The sequence below is a fragment of the Lepidochelys olivacea genome (genome assembly GCF_965140295.1).
Source record: "Lepidochelys olivacea isolate rLepOli2 genome assembly, chromosome: 1".
Classification (NCBI taxonomy): Eukaryota; Metazoa; Chordata; order Testudines; family Cheloniidae; genus Lepidochelys; species Lepidochelys olivacea.
Genome location: NC_140411.1, coordinates 35,203,209 through 35,220,124, shown reverse-complemented (window position 1 = coordinate 35,220,124; position 16,916 = coordinate 35,203,209). Strand labels below are relative to the sequence as shown.

At 40.4% G+C, this 16,916-nt stretch overlaps 1 protein-coding gene across 1 annotated transcript in view; it reads right to left on the bottom strand.

Annotated features, from left to right (window-relative positions):
- DYNC2H1 (dynein cytoplasmic 2 heavy chain 1) overlaps window positions 1-16,916 on the bottom strand; it is a 393,773-nt gene that overhangs the window by 134,812 nt on the left and 242,045 nt on the right. Inside the window, exons 79-82 of the mRNA XM_084624374.1 lie at window positions 12,528-12,683; window positions 7,438-7,513; window positions 4,813-5,024; window positions 3,794-3,898 (exon numbers count right to left, since the gene is read on the bottom strand). Coding sequence (XP_084480500.1) covers window positions 3,794-3,898; window positions 4,813-5,024; window positions 7,438-7,513; window positions 12,528-12,683 — 549 coding nt within the window. The remainder of the gene's footprint in view (window positions 1-3,793; window positions 3,899-4,812; window positions 5,025-7,437; window positions 7,514-12,527; window positions 12,684-16,916) is intronic.

The following is a 16,916-nucleotide window of genomic DNA, read 5'->3' as shown; positions in this document are numbered from 1 at the left end:
CCCTTAATTTATTTCCTATATGGTACATTGAAGCTTGGAAATGAAAAACTCATAAGTAAAACTAAAAGTTCCTCACCATTTTCATGATGAATTTGCAAGCCTACAGTAAATGAACACTGAGTAATTATTCACAGTACTAATGGGATTACTAAGTAACTACTTTTCAACATGAATAAGAGTTGCATAATTGGACACTAAGAGTAAGAGAAGCACAAGAATTTTGTTTTTATGTCAACCCTAAAAACGTCTGGTTATCTCTGAAGCTGCAGTCAATAACAATCACATTCAACTCAGTTGTGCACAATCCTCTTTGTCAGTGATACTCATGAAAATGTTGTTGGCATATGCTTATTGAAAACAGAACAAATGCTGGGTAAAATACTCTGTGTGTGTGTGTGTGTGTGTGGTACTTAGTACAGTGATGGTACTACTATAGGTAGTAATAATGATAAGAAAATATATTTCACTTTCAAGTTTGAATGCATTACCAACAATGATTAAAAAGCACAATTAGTGCCTCTAAATATGATGAAATACCAAATAGCTCTACTTTTATGAATAATTAGTGTTCATTTAGAATTGTCTTGCAAATGTATCATGAAAATTTACCAGCCCAGGTACGAAGTCTACTCAGTCACCTTGTCCCATTATGGTGATAATGAAATGGGAAATTTCTTACCCTGTAATTTCTTTTCTGCTAGCTGCGTCTCATACAATTCTGTGATTCCTGGACTGTTCTCCTCCTCTCTGTTCTAAAGTCTGTTCACTGTTGCAACACAGCTGATTTTGGCCACACCCCCTTCTCCAGCTTGCCACCAGAACAATTCATATAATATGCAAAAACTTAGAATATAATACCAATAACATTAAAGTCACCAAGTGAACTATGTGCAGTAAGCTATCCAGCCGACTAACTGGAGACATATAAAAAATAATGTTGTTCCTTGGCTAATGAAGCCATTCCAGGTTGGGCAGAATTTTGAGAGATATTGCTAGCAGAAAGGAAATTTTGCCTAGTACAACTAACTACATATCAGTTCTGTGATGCATGGGAAGTATTGAGCAGTAAATATTAAATAGGGAGGGATAAAGAAAGACAAATAGAGAAATTTTCCCTTGAAAGTAAATGCCTGAATGACAAGTTACTTTTGCATAGTGCATGCAGCACCTTTGTTCAGAAGGAAGCATCTGCAGAGGACAGCAAATCCACTTTGTAATGTTTAATAAAAAGTATTGCTTGAAGATCATGTTGCTGCCTTACAGATTTCTTCAGCTGAAGCACAAGTTTGTTCTGCCCTTATCACCAGAGAGCTTGTATAGTGTGCCTTGATTCCTTTTAGAATAGGCTAGTCTGATGGCTTGAATGCCTCCACTATGCACAACTTAATTCATTTGGCCAGAGATAGCTTGGATGCCCAAAGACCTTGGCACTTTTGGTGAAAGGGCACAAATAAAGAGCCTGATCATCAATTCAGTGCGCTTGAGGTAAATCTTTAGTGCTGTACATACACCGACATTATGGTACATGTTTTCAGTAGGATGCTGTGGATTTGGACAGAATGATAGAAGAATCATGCAAGAAATGGAAAGAGGAATTCACCTTTGGTAAGAAAGACTGTGGGAGTCCTTAGAACCACAATGTTATCATGAAGTACATCATGTGGCTCTTGCATGGATACAGCTGCTAACTCAGATTCATCTAGCTAACATGATAGTGATCATAAAGTAGATTTTGATGGATAGAATGGTATGACCATTGCCTACAGGGTAGGTTGTTAGGACTTTTAGTACCAATAGCAGATCCTACTTAGGAAAGACTGGTCTGCCTTCTGGACTAGCCAGTCTGACTGCTCTGAGAAATCTTGAGACTTTAGGATATTTGGCTAAGAACCTCAGAATCCTGCTTGTAAGTCACTGCTTATGACTGCTTAAAATGTTATGGTGCTGGGTTGAAGACCCTTGTCCAAACCATCCTGAGGAAAATCCAGAATAGCTGGAATTCCAAAATCCTTGGGGTTTGTTTTCTTTTTGGCATCATGAGCTGAACCACTGCCAGATTGAGAAGGCTTTTAGTGTGGAAGTCTGTGTGGAGGTCAGCAGAGTTCCAATCACTTTGGAGGATAATCCAAGTGCAATTGATGCTTCACTCCCAATAGCCAACCTGTGAGGTGGAGAAAGCCTGGATCTGGATGGAGAATGGGACCTTGGTGAAGGATGTCCTTTGTCACTGGTACATACAGTGGAGGTACCAATGCCATGTCTACTAAGTCCAAAAACCATGATGTCCTCTCCTTGCATGGAGCTAGAACTATCAGCTTTGCTTCCCCTCACCTTATCTTCTGAATCACCATCTCTAGAAGTTGATGTGGTGGGAATGTATAAAGCACGCCCTTTGGCCATCTGTGTGCAAGAGCATCCTTCCTCAGTGACCTGGGATATGCTTCCCTGCTACTTTGCCATTCGCAAGAACAGGAAGTTGCCAAACAGTTTGAGTGCCAGAATGCCAAATTTGTGGCCAGCACAGAGCCTAAATCCAAACTCTTTCCTTTCTCAGTAGAAAAGTATACCCTTTTTGTGCTTCCTGTGGTGTGTAGTATTTTGGGAGGAGGGTCTGTTCTACAGGAATCCCTGCATAGGTGTAGCCATGGTAGGGCATGTTGCATCCCTTTTTATAAAAAGCCTTGACTCCTCTGGATATTCTTCCTTCTGTGTCCTCACACTTGGAGTCCCAGTCCCACTGCTTTTGGAATGGGGTCTCATTCTGAGAATCCCAATTCACACTGGGAATTAGGGAAGCTGTGTAGGAGCCCTACTTTTTCCCCAGGGAGCTGAGGACCCACTAGAAGGGGTTAAAGTTGGATCACTTAAGAGATTTTTTTCTTCTGGCTAAGGTCTTCAGGGTAGGGAAGAGGGACCTGACATGCCAGTCTGTCTCTGAGCCCTGTGACCTGACAGTGTAAGAGTCAGCTTGCTGTGAACAGCTAGGACATAGTTCACTCTTCAAAGAGACTGTAAATGTAGCTGTGCATATAGAGCACTGCTCTGATTTAGCCAGTGTTTGTGGGACAGCCCTGCCATAGCTTGGGAGTGGGGCGATAGAGGATACCAAGATGGGTAACACTGCAGCGGTAGATCTGGGAGGCTGAGACACCTTTGTGCCAATTACCCAATCTAGTGGAAGAGGAGGGGAAGGAAAATAGCTTCATTGCTCACTACTGTCTGAAAAACAAATTAAAAGTAAAGTTGGCAAAGGAAACAGTGTCTGTTTGCTTTGCTCCTGACTAGCTACTACTGTGGAGGCAGAATTCTGGTCGCAAGTCGAAGAAGGGGGATAGCCAGTGTGGCTATGCTGTGATGTTGAACTGCCTCCAGAGCTGCAGAGAGGGGAAAAGACCCTACTTCACAAAATTGTAGGAGACGCTTGGCCACCAAAGCAAGTTATTCGTTCTAAGTAAGTAGTATTTCAAATGTTTACACTATTTAAAACATTAAGTAATGTCTCACAATTAACTCCCACAGCAGAACAGAACTCAAAACATGTGAAGTGACCCAAATAAACATTTTACTTGTATTACCAAATAATTGCAGAAGTTATTTTTAAATAATTCCAACATTCTGAATTTATAATGAACACTACACAAAAGTTTTCAACGTGCAACAGGCAACAAACTAAAAATGTCTCAGTGTGATTTGATTTTCTTATGGAAATGCATATTTATGAACAGATGTCTGGTCTCCCGGGCTGGTCATATTTCAGATGATACTAACAAGCAGTGCAAAATTTAAAACTTACCAGGGAACTGATCATGCGTTGAGAAGAGCGTGCAATATTGGCAGGCAGGCCAAAGAAATCGGGTTTATCATTTTCTGGAAGGCTTTCAATAATATCACGGTAATCCTACAAAAAAAGGTAGAAAGAGTATAGATAATTGTAAAAGTTTTCTGTGCAATCACAGCTCATGAAAATCAACAGTATATGGTCAGGATAATTCCAGCAATATATTTTCAAAACATAAAACTCTCATTTCATAGGATTTATAATTAATTGCATAACAGCATTTTGTGGACATCACTAAAATAGTACCAGCTCTAAAATGAAATGACTTAAGCATATGAACATATGCTAATATAGAAACACTGTAATGAAACAGAACAGAAATCCCCAATTGCTTCAGTTTACAATCGACAAACAACAACTCCAATAACAGTGAAGCTGTGATTTCACCAGACAAAGGCTCTCTGCAGTACAATTACAAGACTTCCACAGATCAGTTTGATGTATATCCTACATTGCTATTAACACCACTTTTAAAGCTTTTCACTATTTGGAATTTCAATTTGGAACTATTATTCACGTCCTTCTTCGTGTTGTAGTCCATTGCAAGATGCTTCCACTTACATTTAAATTTTTGATAAGCTACCATTTATTATACAAAGTATGAAATGTGTGGCATTAAAATACATGGTTATATGGTGATAGGAGGGGTAGAATAGAACCAGCTCTGTGTCTAAAAGACACTCAAGCTACTGTTCTGGTACAAGGCATAAAGGCTCATTATGGGCGAGGCTGGAAGGAATATGAAACAGGGTATTTCTTACTACCCCTTACTACCTCTTACTATTAGTATTATAGGGCATAGTCCTACAGGGACTGAATATCCTTCAGCTCCCATTAATTTCAGTGGGATTGAAGTGTGCTCAGCAGCTTGCAGGAATCTGCCTTTAATTAGTATGTTCATTTGCTAATTTAGTACTGTAAGAAAAAGAACAAGATTTGGTTTCCATGTCTGATAACAAGGCAAACATACATACCAAAATGCTGCAGGAATTGGGTAGAGAGATGGAATATGGGAAGCTGGTCATCTTCTTGCCCCTAAGATTTAAACCTCCAATAACTCTGGAATTAAAAAGCTGCTCCAGATAGGTTCGAAGGACTCTCATATCAAAGTAATTATCTATGCGACCTCCATAAATAGCATTTTCAAACAGGCCATGCACAAATTCCCACTGAAAATCTTTGGAACCTGTAAATTACAAAATATTACTGTCACATTGACCTTTTTTTGCAATAGTGTGATGAACATTTCCTCTTATTACAGTTAACCTTCAGAGAAACAAGGAAATACAAAGAAACCCAGTAAAGTAATAAAATCATTACTTAGCAATTTATTTCGTAACTCTAACCAAAAAGTAAAATAAAATAACTGTAAAATGTAAAATATTATATGTTCCAACAGCTGTACTGCAGATGTTCTCAAATATTTTTTCATGTGATAAGAGTGTAATTAATGTGTTTTAAATCCTACCGAATGACATAAATATTGCAGATGTCTTGGGGAACTTTTTATCGTAGACCTCAAACATATCAATCAACCCTATTTAGTTGGAGAACAAAAGCACCTTCTCACTAGAGGCCATTCCATATTCAATTGTGGCCTCCTATCTCCTAATCCTTTGTCATCAACCTGTTCAACTCCCCTAACTCCAATGGATCTTTAAGTGTGTTACAGCCATATCACTTTGTGCTGTGATCTCATCAGGCCTCATAAAAAAAGCAGGGTGATTGAATTATACTCTACCATGCCAAAAGAAGACATTGTTACTGAGATGCTGGCTTTCTTATGTGATGTAAAAAGAGGTCCAGGTTATCTGTGATAATAAACGATCACACAACAATGTGTTTAAAATTAAGGATGTTAACTTTGGTGTTCTGACCAAATTGTATAAATTCAATAAATTACACTCTGCCCACTTAATTATATCCTACAGTTTCAAATAAAATGTCTCTCCCTCTCACTTCTTTGTCCCAAACTACAGAGGAGGGTTAAATCAATGCCGCATTTCATCCAATATGTGATTGTTTAGCATGGGTGAAGTAATTATGGTGCAAAAGAACCTTGAGATTCTTCAAATGAAAAGGTTTGGTATCACACTTAAGTTATTAGTGTTCACACTCAAACTCCAATTACTGCAGGAAAAACTACCCTCAACACAACAGTTAATATCGATGGCCTAAAGTCTCTTGGTAATATATTCAAACTGTTAAGTCTGCATGTACATAGAATGAATTCCAAAAGTACTAGCCACATATAAATCCCATTTAAATCAACAGAAGCTAGAGATATTGAACACTTTTGAATATTGGATCACTAGTTTTATTGGGATTTGGAACTTAAAGGCCTTACCAAAAAAACCCTTATATTTTTCATTTAAGTAAGATAAACAGAGGATCCAAATTAGAGCTGGTTGGAACATTTTCAACACAATGAAATTTTGCTGAAATATGCTGTTTTGTGGATGTGTATCATTCATCCAGGGCAGAGGAGTGAAAAGAGACACGCACACACTATAGCCTGGTAGCTAGGGCACTGGCCTGGGATGTGAAACACCCACATTCAAGTCCCGGCTTTGCCTGATTTTGGGTCTCCCACATCCCAGGCCAGTGACTGAACCCTCCAGACCACACACAAGCACTCACGCTTACTTCTGTGATAATGTTCAGAAGATTTTGTTTTTGATCCAGAAACAGAACTGTAGTGGGGTGGTCACCTGCTCCTGCCCTGAAGGGCTTGAAATCAGCCCTGGGAGAGGGCTGTGGCTGGGAGCAAGCAGTCCCCAGGCTGATTGGGGGAAGAAGGCTCAGCTGTGGCCATGTCCCAACCAGGCCTCAGCTGGCTCTTATAAGAGGGCAGTGGGCCAGGAGCATAGTGTCTCCTCTAGCTGTGGAGGGAGATAGCCCTGGCTGCTGGGGAGCGTACCACAATACCTGAGGTGGAGCAGAGCTGGAGGAAGGCCAAGGGAGCTAGGGAGCTCTGGCCTGGAAACCCCCCAGGCTGCAGGCCTAGTGTAAGGCCAAATAGGTACTGGGGTTGCAGGGGACAGCCCAAAGGTAGGCAGAGGCAGCAGGTCCAAACCCCCTTGCCTGTGATGATTGGCTTATACACAGCAGTCCACCCCAGTGTGCGGGGGCTCAGTGGTGACTGGCAGTAGCCAAAGACTGAGGCGAGGTGGGGATAGTGGGTGGGGGTTTCCAGGGGAGGGAGACCCAGAGACTGTGGAGGTACTGCCAGAGGGCAGCATCCTGGGTAAAAGGGGCACCGGGATCTGGGAGAGACACGGGGGCCAGCAGCAAGCGGGACACCTGCCTGAAGAGGGTGCTCTGGAGGCTGGAAGAGCTAATTCCTTGGGAGACCAGGAGGAGGTGCCACACGGGTGAGTCCCGCATCGTGACAAGAACAGAAACAAATTTAAAAACCTCAACAGTTGCCACGAAACAGAATTGTCATCCCCCACTCAGCTCTAATTAAAATAGCCAAATTATTAAAAAAATAAATCAATCTATGATCTGCTAATTTTATAAAGATCTGAAATGGAAGACAGTCAGAAATACTGGACTAGGCAAACAAAGGAATCAGCAATCCTTAAGGAATAACATACCATCAAAGAGTCCATCAATAACGTCATACCCTGCACGGAGATCAGATAAAGAAAATTCATAAAACTTGGTCCAACCCTATCATTAAAACAAACACACAAAAAGTTAATATGAGTTATGAAACAATGAGCATTAAATGAACATGAAAAAGTAAACAAAAATAGCTGTTTACAGAATATATATAATACGTAACACCCGGGAGAAAAAATCCACATCACTGATTTGAACCCATCTTTTCTAGGCTGCTGCTCAGAGATACAGAAACAGGCAGCAGAGAGACAATATGAAAAACATCTCTATCAATGTGTTTAATTTTACATAGACATACAGGCCAGATGCCATCAGGTGTATGCCTACTTGTGTAGCAACTGAGAGTTTTTCTATAAAAATAAATATATTTTAAAAATCCTAATCAGCAAGCCTTCTTGAAAATGATGGACATGAGCGTGCAACTCTCTCCCTTCCCTAATAGCGCTTGTTGCAACAATGACTCATTGATAATTATAACTAGACACCTCACTTCCTTACTCTCAATGGCTTTTTTGAATTTCAGTTTCCTTTCGGACTTTGATAAGTATGTCTGCTTCTTTTAACCACTGTCTACAACACATGCCAACCATTATACTCCTCATCTTATTTTACCTCTATATTAAGAAAAAAAAACAGAAAAAAATGGAGCAAGCCATTAGCAAGCAAGCAATGATGCCTTCAACGTGTACATTCTTAATTGCTGGCCCAGTCCTAGATCCTTATTTATTGGAAACTGTATTATTCTTTGTATAGTATTAACATATACTAAGTAATTTACAAACAAGTATAAAGACAAAAAGTACCTGTCCCAAAATGTTTACAAGACAAAGAGGCATATAGGCACAAAGGGGAATATACACCATATATTAAATAAATTAAAAACTATCTGACTGATAAATCTCAAAACATAAATTGTTAATGGAGATCATCAGCAAATAGCAGTGTTTCTGGTGGGAGTTCAGCAGGGACCTATTCTCACTTCAACACTATTAAAATTTCTAAATTAAATTATATGGAAGAAAATATAAAATCATTGCTGATAAAGTTTGTAGATGCAACAGAGATAGGTGGGATGGCAAATAATGATGAGAACAGGTCATTCACACAGAGTAACTAGATTACTTGCTAAAATGGGGGCAATCAAATAACATGCATTTTAATACAGCAAATGAAATGCCCTACATCTAGGCACAAATACTGTAAGCCATACTTTCCAGAATGCAGTCCCGCATCCTGAAACAAGAACTCTGAAAAGGACTTAGAGGTCATTAGAATCATAGAAGATTAGGGTTGGAAGAGACCTCAGGAGGTCATCTAGTCCAACCCCCTGCTCAAAGCAGGACCAACCCCAACTAAATCATCCCAGCCAGGGCTTTGTCAAGTCAGGCCTTAAAAACCTCTAAGGATGGAGATTCCACCACCTCCCTAGGTAACCCATTCCAGTGCTTCACCACCCTCCTAATGAAATAGTGTTTCCTAATATCCAACCTAAACCTCCCTCACTGCAACTTGAGACCATTGCTCCTTGTTCTGTCATCGGCCACCACTGAGAACAGCTGAGCTCCATCCTCTTTGGAACCCCCCTTCAGGTAGTTGAAGACTGCCATCACATCCCCCCTCACTCTTCTCTTTTGTAGACTAAACAAGCCCAGTTCCCTCAGCCTCCCCTCGTAAGTCATGTGTCCCAACCCCTTTATCATTTTTGTTGCTTGCCGCTGGACTCCCTCCAATTTGTATGCATCCTTTCTGTAGTAGGGGGCCCAAAACTGGACACAATACTCCAGATGTGGCCTCATCGGTGCCAAATAGAGGGGAATAATCACTTCCCTCGATCTGCTGGTAATGCTCCTACTAATGCAGCCCAATATGCCATTGTAGATAACAAACTGAACTCAAGCTCCCATTGCAAACCATCTTTCAATATATAAAAGGAATATTGAGCAAGAATAAGGAGGTAATATTACCTCTATGGTTTATTAGTGGCACAACTACAGGAATACTTGTTCAGTTTTAGTGTCCACACTTAAAAAAAAATATGCTGAAAAAATCAGACAAGGTTCAGACAAGTGCTACAAAAATGATTTGGGGTCTGGAAAGCATGCTTTAAAGGAGCTCTGTCACAGAGGTTGAGAGGTGACTTGGTCACAGTACATTACCCACAAAGGGAGAATATAACTGCTACTAGAGCATAGACATAACAAAATTCAATGGCTGGAAGTTCAATTCAAAAAAATTCAAACTGGAAAAAGATGAAAATTTTTAACAAGGATGGGTAATTAACTAGTCATCCAAACAAGTTACTAAAGGACATGGTAAATTCTCCATCATTTTGAATCTTTAACTCAACCTCTGCTCTCTTTTGAAAAGATATGCTGCAGTGTCAACCAGAAGTTATCGGGCCAGATGCAAGTATAACAGAGGAAATGACTTGTGTCAAGAAGGAGATGAAACTAGATGAACATAACTGGTCCTTCTGACCTTGAAATCTGAGTGGTGAAGTTTTATTATTTCCATGATTTCTGTGTGGACTGTTCTAATTTGAGGTTAAATTTTAAGTCTTTTGGTAAATTAACACATCTCTGCATAGAAGTCTACTTTTAGAAGCCTTTATGGACAAAGTACATTTTGAAAAATGACTTGAAGGAGGAAAGTGTGGAAGCATGGCAGATTGGAACAGGCAGTAGGTTTTAGCTTTGGGAGCCAAAATCATAAAAGGCTCACAGTCAAGAGTGAAATTTCATAATGATTAAGTGGGGGTAGGGATAGCTCAGTGGCTTGAGCATTAGCCTGCTAAACCCAGGGTTGCAAGCTCAATCCTTGAGGGGGCCATTTAGGGATCTGGGGCAAAAATTGGAGATTGGTCCTGCTTTGAGCAGGGGGTTGGACTAGATGACCTCCTGAGGTCCCTGCCAACCTTGATATTCTATGATTCTAAGTGATCTTAATTTATATTATACTGTTTTTAACAAGAAACAATATTCTATGTTAATCATATTTTTTTTCTTTTTTCTTGCATCTTTCCATGTTCTGGATCAGAAATTTTTATAACCTACTTCCCAAACTCATGATTGTATGCCTCTTTGTCCTGCAAATTGGCTTATCTAAGGTCTGCTGATATCCAGTTCATGTGCCAAATCTTTGGCCTCTCCCTTGGACTTTTCTGTCCATGATCATTGCAAGGGCCATCCTACCAATATAACACTCAGGTCTCAGTTGGATATGTCCACACCAAAGTACCTTCACCTCCTTCAATTTCCCTTCAATTGGAGCAAGCTGCATTAGCCCTTAACCTCATTTTATTTCCTGGAGTGGCCAACCAGTTGACCACCTCAATATCTTCATTTCCATAGTGGAGAGTATGCTGATTCCTTTGCTTATGGCTGGCCATGTCTCCATTCTGTATACATCTGATCAACGTTATTATGCAATATCCTCAAGTGTTCTAATGTTTGGATGACACATTCAGAACCAATCTTCCAGTCATAATATTACTGCAGTGACCCTGTAGGTCCTTCAACAACACCATCAGCCACCTCTGCAATTAGGGTCATAGTCCCTTTAAACAAGGACCCAAAAAGGAAAAGAAAGCAAAAATAAAAAGACTCCAATCATTCCAGCCTAAATCAAAGGACAATAAAATAGTCACAGGAGAGGTTCATTTAGCCACGTGTCCAAATAAAAACAAACCAAATGCAGGGAAGCTTCCTTTTCTCTAGTCAGGGCTGCCCCCTTCAGCCAAGGATCCAGTTGGAAAACAAACAAACAAGGAAGTTCTTACTATGGTTATAGTCTCTAGGCTTCAGTATAATTCTTCTCAGTACAAGCGAGGTAAATAATTCCCCAATTTTATCTCTCCCACCCAGGATCTAGGTTCAGGAGGAGACCAGACATCACCCTCCTTCCCTTGGAAAAGCCAGTTCCTACTTCCAGGTTAGCCAACTTGGTGATCTTTAAGGGCTAGTTTCTACCTTTCTGTTTGGTGAAGAGGCTTTTAATGCTTTCTTGAAACATGCAAGAGGGAGCACGTACACTTTGTCACAGGGCCCCAGACCTGTATCAGGATCAGCTAGCTCAGATCTCTAAGCCCATGAAGAGTTCCACTGGAACCAGTGGGACTCTGAAAAGCTGTAGGTGTCTGTGCTATTAAGCCCCAATTCTGTACTGAGGCCATATCCAATCATTAAGATCTCCAAATTAGTAGCCACCAAAAAGTTCCACATCAGCAGCTATTGTGACAGGGTCGGGCCAGATGGCTACAGGAGAGTAATAGAAGGCAGATATATTAGCCCCTGGTTAAGTAGGTCCCTTTTCCCTGGGTAAGGTAACAAGGAAGGTTCCAGAACAATCAGGAACCTTTTGGAGACAATTAAGACAGACAGGCTGATTAGAACACCTGCAGCCAATCAAGAAGCTGCTGGAATCAATTAAGGCAGGCTAATCAGGGCACCTGGGTTTAAAAAGGAGCTCACTTCAGTTTGTAATGAGTGTGTAAGGAGCTGGGAGCAAGAGGTGCTAGGAGCTGACAGTGAGAACGCATACTGTTGGAGGACTGAGGAGTACAAGCATTATCAGACACCAGGAGGAAAGTTCTACGATGAGGATAAAGAAGGTGTTGGGAGGAGGCCATGGGGAAGTAGCCCAGGGAGTTGTAGCTTTCGCACAGCTGTTCCAGGAGGCACTCTAGACAGCTGCATTCCACCGGGCCCTGGGCTGGAACCCGGAGTAGAGGGCGGGCCCGGGTTCCCCCCAAACCTCCCAACTCCTGGTCAGACACAGGAGGAGTTGACCTGGACTGTGGGTTCATGAAAACAGCCAAACTGAGGGCTGCCGTGAAGCTCCAAAGTGAGCAAATCCGCCAATAAGCGCAAGACCCACCAAGGTAGAGGAGGAACTTTGTCACACTATATTTATCACTTCTGCATGCCCCAACATACAAAAAAGTGCATATTTTATTTTAAACAACAAACTTAAAAGCTGGTAAATATGAAATGATTTCATTATGAAATGAAAGAAAATATTTTAGTAAACAAACCGAATATTGGCAAGAAGTTACAGTATTTACCTGAGGGATATAATTTCTTCTTTCTTGGCATGCAGCATGAAACCATGCCAAACTAAAGAGTGCATGGGCTCGAGACAAATTGCCCTTTTTACCAATCTGCTCTGGACTCCACGATTCATAGGTTCTCATCAAATTCTTTTTTAGGCCTGGAGGGGCCTAGGTAGACAAAAACAACTTAGTTGTGCGTGTGTGTGTGTGTGTATGTATATGTGTATATATAATATAGTTAAACAACAACATCAACAACAGCACATATATATATGTCTAAATGTCTAAGACTAATTATTTCCTAAATCTTCAAAATTAACTTAATTACATTTGGAAAATAAGAGAAAAGGCTGATTAAAAAAATTGTAGTAGGTGGCCTAATAATAGAATCATCTTAGACTGGAGATAATGTTGACTCACTGAAGGGAATTCTGAACAGAACAATAAACAAATTGTGGGACTGAAATGCAATATAAGAAAGATTAAGGGAAGGCCATCAGCTTGAAAAATGTTAATTTAAAAACAGACTGAAAACAAATTTGTTCAAATACGAATCAAAGAGTTTCTTGTTTTAAAATCAGTATTACTACTTATTATTTATGTTTCGATGAAGCCTAGTGGTCTTGATCAAGGATAAGGGCCCCCTGTGCTATGCATATAGGCATAGTACATACATATGATAAAAAGAGACAGTCTCTGATCAAAAGTATAAGAAAGTCAAGAGACAACACACAAATATAAGATGTGGGAAGCACAAGGTAACAGTGAGAAAATTATGATTACTGTAATAAGAAGGTAACACTACGTGACAATCCATTATCAAGTGTAAAAAAACCACAAGAACGGCTATATTGGCTCAGATCAATGGTTCATCTAGCCCAGTATCCGGTCTTTTGATAGCGGTCAGTACCAGATGCTTCAGATGGAATGAACAGAACAGGACAATTATCGAGTGGAGAGGTGGTGTCAAAGGGGAGTTAGGTTTAAATCTTTTTAAAGATTTTTTCCTCTCCTTTGAAAAAAATGATGTTTTTGGCTAATTTCTCCTACTTACAGCAACCTTAAGGTTACTTGTAACAGTGGCAAAATATTTTCTGACTGATTTTTTTAATAAGTTGATGATTTGCCTTAAATAAATATGTATATCTTGACCAGATGATGATTAAGGGGCTTTGACAACCAAATAATAATCACCAGTGAAAACAAGCCAAGTGAACAACTAGTGTCCTTAGTAAGAACAAGATGTTGGGCTTATAAGAAGAGATAAGGAAAAGAATCAGTGCAATTATATCATTGTGGAGCCTCAGTGATTTTAGAGGTGGTGGATCCAACAACACCAAGAAGCTAGAACATCAGGAAAGGGCCTAGAATCTCAGAGACTCTGTGGCTAGTGTGTTATTAAGGCACGCAACATTGGTAAGAAGGAGTCCCTACCCTAAGTGCCTAAAGTAAAAACTCCACTCAGTATGGAACTGCCAACATTTGGAATACAGAACACAGAGCCATCAGACCTTGTAATATGGAGCTCCTGGGGTCTAACTGGAGGAAAACTCCTGAGCACTGTTGGTTCAGGTGTTCCTGAGAAGAGCATCTGCTCTGTCCACTCCTTGAATTACTTCCTTTCTGTGGCACAGGACCATCTGCTGTCAGAGAAGAAGAGCTAAACAATGTAAGAAGCACCAAGGACAGCAAACTGCTGTGTTCCGGTAGGTAGCCTTAGATCACCAAAGACATCAGTGAAGCTTGCTCTGAAGATATGGTAATCCCACAGGTGCCTTGGAAGATAGCTCAATATACTGGAAGCTCTGTTACTATTCTAGGATAGCTTGCAGCCATGAACTGACTTGGGCAATAAAGTGTGATGGCAAAAACCTGAACAGGTGCCGATGCTCGAAAGTGTCTTTCCAAATTAAAGACAATGAAGTGAGCTGTAGCTCACAAAAGCTTATGCTCAAATACATTGGTTAGTCTCTAAGGTGCCACAAGTACTCCTTTTCTTTTTGCGAATACAGACTAACACGGCTGTTATTCTGAAACCTTTCCAAACTAAAGCATCAAGGGAGCCCTTCTGTGACAGATGCAGTCAAGCAATTTCCTTTCAGTGAGTACCATCAAACCATGGAGGGTAACTAATGCTCAAATATCAGCCCAGCCTTCTTAGCATCTAAGGACAGAGGGGACACCAATACCTTTAAAGCACCTCCATGCCAAAGTGTCAAAACTTGGGGTATGTCCAAGATGCCAATGCCAAGGAGCTGACTTCTGGTGGACCTTATCTACAGGTCTGACAGTTGAGATCTCACCTCTGAAGCTTGTGTGGTTAGGTACCTCACCTTCTGGCAACTATACACCAGCGTGACGTGACACCTCACCTTCTTGGCACTCTTGCAGCAAGTTTAAAGCACTGGCATGATGAGGCACCTCAGCGATATGCAATGCACCTCACTTCTATATGCTAGTGAGTTGCCTTACTCCAAAGATGCACGAGGGTGCCGTATCTGCCAATGGTTAAGGTATTAGTGCCAATGCGCTGAGGTAGGGATGCTGAGGCACTTTTCCTGACTGGTGCATCCAGACAAAGATGCTGATGCATTAGATTGCCTATTCTACATTGCATAGCTAAATCTGAGTCTCCTTTGACTGGCATCAATGTATCCAGGCAGAGGTGTAGAAACATAGTGTCACCCCTACCTCACACTGATGTAACAAAGTTAAGGCACAGATAACCAATTGCCTGGAGCTCATACCTCAGGTCAGATATGCAGGAATGCCTCTTCTGCATGTCAGATTTCTGTGTCTTCAAGTTTCTGGGCTCAAGAGTTCCTGCAAGCCTTGACCTCAACACAGAAAGATAAAGCATCTACAGTCTCTAGATCCCTCCCAAGCCCTTAAGCAGGACAGCATGCCTTAACAACTCCAGCCAGGAGCAGAATTGGAGATTTTATTAGTCTTGTGGCAGGGACCTAAGAGTTTGCCATCCAGAAAGCATCACAGGAAACCACTTAAATGTTGTGTAGTGAGGTACTGGTGAAAGGAATTTTCATTTGAAATGAACCCTTGAAAAACAAGATAGGAGAAACACAAAAGAAAACAAAGATTCAAAAACTTAATCTACAATTTGTCTGACAAAGCAAGTGCTCTCAGTCCGGAAAGATAGACAGATACATCAAGGGCAAGCAACTGCCCTAAGCTGTCACAGGCAGATAAACTTCTAAAATGAAGGAATTTCTGTTTTCAATTGGTAGAAAAGAGCAGGAAGCGGCTGCATTGAACTGCAAATTTACTCCAGCTCAGAGAAAACAACCAAAGCTTTGAAAGAAGCTACCAGTTAAGCCTGAGACGAGAGCTTCAGCACCAATTGAAAACTGATTACTTGGCATGACTGAAAGCTAGAGAGCAATAAATGATATTGTGAAATCACCCAAAGTCAAACCGCATGTAAAAAGAGCTGAAGCAGCAAAGCAAAAGGTCTGGCAGGCGACTTCTGTGGATCCTACCTTGACTAACTGAGATTAGAAAAGAATGAACTGAAAAAGTGTTAACAGGGAGCTGTGGCACTGGCAGTTGGAGTGGAATTTATATTTTCCACCTGATGGGTTTTAGATGAAATACACACCCTTGGGCAGAGGCTCTTAACTTTAAGTATGGCTGCCACTGTTGCCTTTTCCATTACAACGTTTTCTTGAGGCAAGAATTTAAGATATTGCAACAGGCATAAATCCCACCTATTCACATTGATTTTGGATATAAAAGTTTACGTAATTTTTGAAATTCTAAGAAGAGGAGACACCTAGAGAGTGAGAAAAACATCATCCTACCTAACAGAACCAATTCAGAAGAAAACAGTGTCTGCACTGTCACAGATTGAGTCATAGAAAGATTATCATCCCTGGATACTCTGAGAGATCACTAAATAGGAACTAAACCACCAGACTGCAGACTCAGAAAAAACATATTATGCAATATGATGTAAAGCATGATACAGAGTATCAAGAGCAGCTTATAAGGCAGGAACATTAAGAAGTTATCACTCTTGCCATAAAATATAAAAACAAAAAAGAAATTCAGAAATAAATCTTTCATTCTGTTAATTCTTCTGTTTGTGCTTATACTCTATAGAAACTTCCGTATGATCATGCATTGTTCTGAGGCAATGACATTACCCAGGCATAATAGGATGCAATAAGGATAATGTAAGAGCCGTAAGTCTGAATTTCCACATTTTTGCTTGCTTAAATCAGCTATGTTTTTAAACATATATTCAATATTGTAACCACTGGTTCACTATGCTATCTTTTAATAAAGTTAATTTTTCTAAGTCCAATTTGGGGAAAAAATCTGGAAGTCTTATAAACAACTATTTTATTTCATGGATCAGCAAGTTCTCATACATGATCATAC